The 8,716-nt window shown below is 49.7% G+C and overlaps 2 protein-coding genes across 4 annotated transcripts; both read left to right on the top strand.

The window, feature by feature from the left end:
* Nucleotides 1–28: 28 nt before the first annotated feature.
* Nucleotides 29–1,679, top strand: LOC134554012 (collagen alpha-1(XVI) chain-like). 2 transcript variants are annotated; one of them, XM_063404270.1, is made up of 2 exons: nt 29–1,417; nt 1,543–1,679. In XM_063404270.1, the coding sequence occupies exon 1, from the start codon at nt 170–172 to the stop codon at nt 1,316–1,318; it is 1,149 nt and encodes a 382-aa protein (XP_063260340.1). In that variant the 5' UTR covers nt 29–169; the 3' UTR covers nt 1,319–1,417; nt 1,543–1,679. The 2 variants fall into 2 exon arrangements, with proteins under 2 accessions (XP_063260340.1, XP_063260341.1); XM_063404271.1 differs by lacking the exon at nt 1,543–1,679 and having other exon boundaries at nt 103–313; nt 399–1,324.
* Nucleotides 1,549–5,418, top strand: PPP1R3D (protein phosphatase 1 regulatory subunit 3D). 2 transcript variants are annotated; one of them, XM_063404273.1, is made up of 2 exons: nt 1,549–2,217; nt 2,317–5,418. In XM_063404273.1, exons 1-2 carry the CDS (start codon nt 1,549–1,551, stop codon nt 2,467–2,469), a joined length of 822 nt encoding a protein of 273 aa, XP_063260343.1. In that variant the 3' UTR covers nt 2,470–5,418. The 2 variants fall into 2 exon arrangements, with proteins under 2 accessions (XP_063260343.1, XP_063260342.1); XM_063404272.1 differs by having other exon boundaries at nt 1,549–5,417.
* Nucleotides 5,419–8,716: the final 3,298 nt, after the last annotated feature.

Below are 8,716 nucleotides of genomic sequence, written 5' to 3'. Positions count from 1 at the left end.
CATTCGATCCCGTCCTAGCCCTCAAACGCCTCCACGCATCCATCCCGGCCGCGCTCAGCAGAGCCGAGCCCGGACGGGGCAGAGCGGCGGCCGCGAGGGGACAGCGCCGGTATGGTGACAGCGCCGGGAATGGTGGCAGAGCCAGGGATGGTGGCAGGCTGTGCCCGGGATGGTGGCAGGCTGTGCCCGGGATGGTGGCAGTGCCCAGGATGGTGGCAGTGCCCGGGATGGTGGCAGGCTGTGCCCGGGATGGTGGCAGTGCCCAGGATGGTGGCAGTGCCCGGGATGGTGGCAGTGCCCACGATGGTGGCAGGCTGTGCCCTCGGCTATGGCAGGCTGTGCCAGGGATGGTGCAGGCTGTGCCCGGGATGGTTCAGGCAGTGCCCGGGATGGTGCAGGCTGTGCCCCCGGCTATGGCAGGCTGTGCCCGCGGTGGATGGCAGCAGTGGCAGCAGGCGCACACTGTGCCCGCAGCGATGGCAGCTGCGCCCGCATTCCCCGCCGAGCCGGGCCCGCTGCGCTCCCTCCCGCCGCCGCTGTCACCGCGCTCCGCAAGGGCCGCTCCTGCACCCAGGGCCCGCCCCGCATTCCCCGGCGATCCTCACCCCCGGCCCGGTACCTGCCCTTCCTCCGCGTCCGTGGCCAGCGGGAGCGGCAGCGCCGCCCGAGCGCAGAGCGTGGGGGCCGGGCCGGGCCGGGCCGGGCCTGGCGGGCCGGGCGGGGCGGGGGAAGGGCCCCGCGCCTGCGCTGCCTTTGCGGAGCGGCCGCGGTGCCGGCCGGGCCCGGCGCTGCTCCCGCGGCCGGGCTGCAGGGAGCGGCCTCCGCGTCGCCCATGGGCGCTGTGGCGGCCCCGAACGCGGATCCGTCCCCCGCCGGCCACGACACCGAGCCTGGCGCCGCGGCCGACAGCCAACGCCCGCCCTCCAGCCTGTGCAGCAGCCCCGGCTCCCTCCCGCCCGACAGCCTCCAAGCCTTCCCCGGCCTCGACTCGCCCAGCATCCAGTGTGACAGCCTGGAGTGTCCCCCCTGCTCGTGCTGCCGCTGCCGCCGCCGCAGCGCGGGCTCGGCCGGGGCCAGCGAGGACAGCCTGCAGGCCCCCGTGGCCCGGGGCTCCGGCACACGGTGCTTCGGCGAGCACCGCGCCTCCAGCGACCTCTCCGACAGCCTCGAGTCCTTCATCCAGCACGACAGCCTCCAGTCGCTCTCCAGCCTGGGTGTGAGCTCCTCCAGCATCAGCGGTGATAGCCTTGAATCCCTGTCCAGTCTGAGCCTGGGGACCAGCAGCCAGCACAGCGATCTCGAGTTCATCGGGCAGTGAGTGTGCCCTGAGCCTCCCGCACAGCCTTTTGCCGGCTCTGCCAGCTGCCAGGAGCGCTGCCAGGCTGCTGCCCTGCCTCCCGAGGTGACGTTGTTCCAGGTGATCCTTGCTGCACACAGTGCAATAACCTCAGACCTTACTGTGGCTGCCATTCCCAAACCAAGTGCTTCAGCGGGGCAGTGCTCATTATTACCTGCACTGTTAACGCTGATTTTTTTCACCAGTTGAGAATGGAAGTGCGTGGTCCTCAGAGGAATCCCAGCTACCTCTCAGATCTCTATGAGAACATGTTAAGGGCTGAAGGAGCAGTGGGACGAGGGAAGCAGCAGCCCCCAGCAGTCCATACAAGTAGCAGCAAGACTTTTCGGAGCAGTGCCCCAGCCAAGGTGAGTCCCCAGGCAGATAACCATCCGAGCAGCACGTCCTCCAGCTGTGACCCAGCCCTGCGGCCCATCATCCGCCGCCGAGCGCGGTCCCTGCCGACATCGCCCGAGAGGAGGAAGAGAGCAGCGGTGCCGTGTCAGGAGCCCGGCTGCCAGAGCCGCGGCCGGGTCAGGTTTGCTGATGCTTTAGGCTTGGAGCTCACCGAAGTGAAAGTCTTCCAGACTGGGGAGGATCCATGCATCCCTTTGCATGTCCTTTCCAGGCTCTCCATAAACTCAGACCTCTGGTACAGCAGCTTGAACTTGGAGTTTACTATGCAGTGCTTGGTCCCTGACTTCCAGCAGCCTGCAGACTGCCTGGATTTCTCATCCCGACTCCAGGAGCAGCAGGTGTGTCTGGAGCGGGTGACCAGCTCGGATCTGGGGCTCAGTGGCACCATCCAGGTTCGGAATGTTGCTTTTGAGAAGCAGGTGTCCGTGCGCTACACCTTCAACCAGTGGGAAAGCATCCATGAGGTGTGTGCTCGTTGGGACTGCAGCATCCCCGACAAAAACGGGCAGGATCAGGTTGATGTGTTCACTTTCTTTCTTCCTGTGCCTCCTTTCCTCCTTCAGCTGAGCACTCTCCTCCAGTTTGCAGCAAGGTACCAAGTCAACGGCCAGGAGTACTGGGATAACAACAGAGGCAAGAACTACACCCTCAGGTGCCGGACTCACCCCCTGAAGCTGCCGAGGGAATGTGAGGAGAGCTGGATCCACTTCATCTGAACAAAGGGAGAGGTGCTGAGCAGCTGCCAGTGGTCTCGGTGGCTCTCTGTCCCTTGGCATGGCTCTCTGCTCCCATGGCAGCAGTCTTCTTTTTGAATCCTGCCAGACCCAGCCGAGTGTCCCAGGGCTGGGCAGCAGCCAGTGACCTGTACAAACTGCTCTAAACCTCTGGGAAAGTTAAAAGGGCCAAAAGCTGGAGTGAGATACAATCACAGAAAGGCCATGTGAGTTTTTTGAGTGCATGAGTCATTGCAGAATGGTTCCCAGGAATGCTGTGAGGATACCAGAGAGCAAAACAACACATTTCTTGTTGCTAGTGATACTCTTGGTTGCATAGAATGTTTCTAGCTGATCTCTCTTAACATTTTGTACTGTTTGTTTTCTAAGTGGACAGTGTGGCTTTACTGGTTTTGTTTCTAATTTTGTTTATATTACTTCACCAAGTCAGGGCACTATTCCATTTATGCATAATTTGGATGACAGACTCTGTAGGGAGTACTTGTTTTTATATACATATGTTATTAAGGCTGTAACCACATTAAATATTTCCATTAATATCTGAGTTAGAAATTAAATGCTACTATGAGCAGAACATACAGGAAAATGTGCCATCAGCCCCTCTGTTTCCCTTGGGAAAAAAACAAAAGGTGCCTTTTCTTGTCTTCTCCTTGCAGCAGGAGTGATTGTTACCAAAGTGTGTGTAAGGCAGATCTGCCTGGGGAAATTCTCACCTTTGTCAAGTGATGCCCAAGTAGGTTTTTCTCAAGGTGGTGGTACAGAAAATTGTCCTTTCCTGGTGCTTACCTACTTTTACTAAGGGAAACAAGACCAATTTTGGGCTTGTGTTGCAAATGCAGTTGAAGGTATCAAAGATCGAGAAATGGATATGATATAAATATATATATATGAGGAAAAGAAATAGTACAGGGAGCAGGGTACAGGGGCTTGGAATAGCATTCCAGAACCCTGAATCATAGTTGTTCCCCAGTGTTCCAGAACTACTGCAGAAGTAGCTTTGACTTCTTTATTTAACTGCTTGCCATTGTAAAACAGTTGAATTCCCAAGACTGCAGCCTTTGCAACACAAGCTGGAACTTGAAAGCGCTTTATTTGGTAAACTGCTACTTACACAGACCCTAAAGAGAATCCCTTCTGCTGCACAGGAACACTGTTAGGCCATCTTCCAGTGCTTCTTGCTCTTATTATTTTTGCTCTGTGGTTTTAGTGTGGTTTAAGATTTGCAACAGGCTTAAATTTATTAAGTAAAAGCTTGTCCTTGATTGTTGCCATACAGAATCATTACTGCATGGAAAGTTTAGCTTTATATGTGTAGCATAGACTTTCAGAGCTGACTGGCTGGAGATATTAGAAGAGATTATGTGTTTTAGGACTGTGCTGTGAAAGTCAGGCCACTTACTTGGACATCTTATTTTGGATTGGTGCTCATTTATCAAAATCATAAGTTGTTTGTAAAATCACAGTTGTAAGCAACCAATTATATATTATATAATATAATGTTGGTTGGCCAATTATATATTAATCTGAAAAGTCCACTGAGTAATTCTGGAAGTGCAGAAACCCCAAGAAAATTAATTTTACTGCCAAGTTAATGCTGTTTCTTTGTTGTGATGCCCATTTAGCAAAGCTGGGCTTTCAAGTGAGGAAGCTGCCTCATTCCATTGGTCTTTGGCTTTCAGAGGAACCAAAGTCAGGAATGAGGATTCTGTGAGCTGCTGAGCACCTTTGGCAGAGTACTCAGAAAGCTCAATCCTATCTGAAAGCTCAGTCCTATCTGAACATGCACACACATGCACAGAAGTGCTGAATAAAAGGCACTATTTTCAAGCTTTGTTCCCCCCTCTTTTTCCATTCCACAGAACTGTTCTTCCATCAGCACACTATAAAAACCCCTCTCTTACCAGACACCCATTCACAGTGGGCTGGAGCTCAAAGCAATACTTGCTTTTGTGCCAGAAGGACGTTGCTGCCTTCTGGGACAGACTGTTATGTGCTAGCAAATGTCAGACCTCAGTGTTCCCTTGGCCAGGTCAGATTTTGTAAAGCTGAAGCTGTCAGGAGAAAAGTTCATGCCAGGTGTGGCACAGCGTGAGAGGGGTGGAGAAATGAATGTCTCAGCAGCCTGAGTTGGGCTTCTATTGTCTTCCCTCCACAACCTCTCAGGGTATTACTGTGTGCAAGGTCTTGAATACTAAATACTGAAGCATTATCCCAAGTTTCTTTTTGCTCTCTGTGCTGGTCTGCAGTGCTGGAGCAGGGCTGACAGTTCAGTTCGTGCCAGTGCAGTTCTCTGGCTCTGCTGCCTCAGTGGAGCAGTGGAGCTGGGAGCCATCTCCAGGTTAAGCTGCTAAACCTTCACACCAGCACTGGCACCTGTCACAGCAGAGCTGATATTTGCACTTAGGTTTTTCTTGCCACACTCAGTAATGAACACCAAATGGCTTCTGGTTGGCAAAAACGGGATGAAGCCATTTAGTGCTAATATGCACCTGTCGTGAAGGTAAACTGACACCACATTTATATCTTCTCAGGACAACTCGACTGCTTGCACTGTGTTCAAATTGAGCACTTCCCTTATAATGAGGATTTTGTAATAGTGAATTCTTCACAAGGATTATCACCATACAATGCACTTTTAAAAACATGTATTTATTATTGTTATACAGTAAATGAATGTCTAGTAGTCCACGGTTTCGAGGTTCTCTCATGCATGTTTTTTAAAGAAATATGAAATCCATGTAAAAAAGAAGGGGTTGTACATTACACAGTATATCAATGAAGCCCATATGCTGGGCAAAAGGTCCAGCAGTTGTAAAATTACAAAGTGCTTAATTAATTTTAAAAAGCAATAATAAAACTATGGCTATTGTAATACAGAAGATTGAAATAAAAAATTTTCACAATTTTCTCTTGTTTCTGTCAGTGGTAGTCCTGTTAAGAAAAGTAATGAAGAAACTTAATGTTGAATTGTCACTTAACATAACCCGGGAAAGTGAGGTGGGTTGGAGTTGCTAAACAATGAACAGCACTTGATAAAGATACAGTGATTAGTGAATGTATCTGCAAAGATGATCGGGCTGCCACTCCCTACAGGGAGTCTGTTGTCCTGTCACCTCTGAATTCTGTGCCTGCAGCGTCTGCAGGATTGAGATCCAATTTTGGAAAAAGGCTTGCTGTCACTTCATTCTAATACAGCTTCATGGAAGAGAACTAGGGGGTTTTCCTCAAACTGCACTTTCCAATTCTGTGCTAGACTGTACTTAACACATTCATTTCTGTGCCTCACAATTGCATTATTTGTTCTGTTCCTTTTTTTTTTTTTTTTTTTTTTTTTTCAGTTCTCCTTGCTGTATCCTTTCCTCCCAAACCAGGTTCTTTCCCCTGCCAGGTTTCATTAAAATCTATCTACCTGTGCTATGTTAAGAGTGCCCCTGATTTATTCTGCAGTGCCTGATTTATCCTCCATGTGAAATGCAGCTCCATTGGGGTAGGTCTTGGTAGAGCTGAAGATTGGAATTATCTCACCAGGTTTCTCCTGAAGCAAAATGCAGACATCAAACTACCAGACATAATAAATAAAAATATATCTATTACCAGTTACTTTTTAATCAGAGCTGATTATTGCAAATCAGCTTAAATGCATGGGCATGTCTATATTAAGTTGTTCAAAAATGCAATATTATTTAAGAAAATTATAGGGTTTTTTCTGCAAACATCCAACTATCAGGTTTGTCTTACAGGTTGTTGGTGTTACCTTTAATATAGGTGGTATTTTCACAGTTTCAAATTCATAGTTTATTTGTATTTATTTTACAAAGAAAAAAATTAAAATGCAAATTGTAATCAGAGTAATATGCATCTACAGTCAGTAACTACAGCACTTCACTTAATGTAGTGTATCATCAGTGCTCAGTTGTACTTTACAGCTGGTAAAGACTTAGAACTGCAAGTCTCAGTGATTATTCATTTGGCAACGGGAGTGTAACATTAGTCCTGACTTCTTTGCCAACTTCTCTCTCCCTGTGATCTCAGATCTGCAGGTATTTCAGCTGACACTTGATATTCAGACTGTTGGTATCAACACTTCTGACCCTTCACACACAACAGCCGCTGTGCCAAAGATCGAAAATACCTTGGCCATTAACTGTCATAAGGAAATAAATATTTTTGCTGCTGGAGTGAGTAAGAGTCCATGTAAATAGTGCTACCCTACCCTCAAGAGTTTTGGTTCCATTTTCTCTGGTACTTTTACACGTGCCTGAAATGACCGTAGCCAGATAATTTCACTGTTGGTTTTGGTCTGTTTAATGCATAACTCAATTAAATTTCTCTTTGACTTCCCTTCTGCTAAACCAAACAAAACAGACCAATGTTATGGAATGAGAAATGAGCTGAAGTTGATCTCAGTGTAGACTGCAGGAAGGAAAGTGTGTGATCCACTTCTGGACTGTCTCACTTCTCCTTTGCTGTAGAATGAGTAGGGCTGGGCAGGCTCAGCCTCTGTTTGCTCAGGTGACTGGTAAGGAAAAGCATCAACTTCAAACTGGCTTTGACTATTTCTACTTCATATGGTGAAAGTACAGTTCAGGATTCAGTTTTCACAGAAAACTTCTGATGCTCCAAGTTCCTCATTTAAAGTTTTGTCTTTAGGAGGTTTCTCAGTAAAGCTGTTTTACAAATCTGCTTCAGCACTGCTCACTCCCAGCTCCTCAGTGCAGATACTCCACTTCTCACACCACTTGTCATTTTCTTGCATTACAGTGACATCTCGTGGTATTTTAAATACTTTCTGTGCAGTTGTTTTTTGTTTGGTTTTGGTTTTTTGTTTGTTTGTTTGTTTGTTTCCTCAGTGTTTTTATCTTTCTTATTTCAGGGAATCAGCAGTATTATTTTATTTACAACTGCTGCAGGTTTACCTGCTGTGAAAGGTGACTTCTCCCCTAGATGCTCCACTATTGCTGCTTATTCTAGGTATGAACGGAGACACTTCTCGATGCTCTTTTGGAGTATGTGAGATTCACGATAAATTTTATCATCTGTATTTGTGATATGGTTATAGATACAGCAGTACCACACCAGTACAGGTAAAGCCCCCTTTGGCACTGTCGGATTCCATTTAAACACATTACTCAGTACTGCAGGATTCCATTTAAGCACATTATCCAGTGCACTGCTGGATTCCACTTAAGCACATTATCCAGTCCCCTTTGCATAATAATGACCACAAACGTCAGTGGAAGCCCTTTGCCCACAGCAGGTCTGTAACCGAGCGTGTCTTTGCACCTACTCGGGCAGTGAAAGCGTTTCTAAATTAAGCATAGGCATGGATTACACTGGTTTAGCAAGTCATGCCCAGTAATTTCTCTGTGTGTGCGGAAATTTGGTTCTAAACAGCGGCTGCAGACAGAGACAATTCCCGGTGCCGCAGCACCGCGCTGAGGACGGGCTCCCGCCGGCCGCGCTGAGGGCCCGCAGTGCCCGCCCCCCGCCCCTCGCCATTGGCCCGCAGTGCCCGCCCCCCGCCCCTCGCCATTGGCCCGCAGTGCCCGCCCCGCCCCTCGCCATTGGCCCGCAGTGCCCGCCCCGCCCCTCGCCATTGGCCCGCAGTGCCCGCCCCGCCCCTCGCCATTGGCCCGCGGCCGCGCTGCCGGGCGCTGATTGGCCGGCGGGGCTCGCGGGCGGGGAGGCGCGGCCCGCGCTGAGGGCGCGCGGCTGAGGGCGGGCGGAGAGCGCGGTGAGGCCGCGCCCGGCCGGAGCTCCGGAGAGCCGGGGGCGTTCCAGGCCTGGGCGGCTCCTTTATCCAAAAGGGATTTCTGCTCCTCCTCAGGGCTGTCTGACCGGCTCGGAGACGGGGGAGTTGTGAGGTGCTAGCACGGGCCTCAGCGGAGGCGGTTGTGTTTTGTGTTGGAAAAAGTAATTAAAAATCACCCTGTATTTGTTATTCCTCTGGTACTTAATACAGGAATAGCTAGGCTGTGTTCCCAGTTGATGTTCTACAGAGGTCATTCCCTATCTTTAATCACTGTTTTTTCTGTATAATATCTGGGATGGGAAGGCCAAAGGTGCAGGCTGTTGACTGCGCATGGTTTAGTTGGTGTGAAATAATTCATACAAAGCATTAACAGATTCATTGCCTTTCTCAAATGTTCAACAAAGCAAATACTTTGTCTGCCCTTAAGTATTAAGACACTATTTTCAGAAACCTCTGTTACCCAGCTCTTGCTTTTAG

The sequence above is a fragment of the Prinia subflava genome, chromosome 8 (genome assembly GCF_021018805.1).
Source record: "Prinia subflava isolate CZ2003 ecotype Zambia chromosome 8, Cam_Psub_1.2, whole genome shotgun sequence".
In the NCBI taxonomy this organism is placed as follows: Eukaryota; Metazoa; Chordata; class Aves; order Passeriformes; family Cisticolidae; genus Prinia; species Prinia subflava.
This window is presented reverse-complemented; position numbering and strand designations above follow the sequence as displayed.

Excerpts from the sequence above, each read along its gene's own strand:
- LOC134554012 (XM_063404270.1), top strand. The coding sequence starts at position 170 with ATGGTGGCAGGCTGTGCCCGGGATGGTGGCAGTGCCCAGGATGGTGGC.
- PPP1R3D (XM_063404272.1), top strand. The coding sequence starts at position 1,549 with ATGGAAGTGCGTGGTCCTCAGAGGAATCCCAGCTACCTCTCAGATCTC.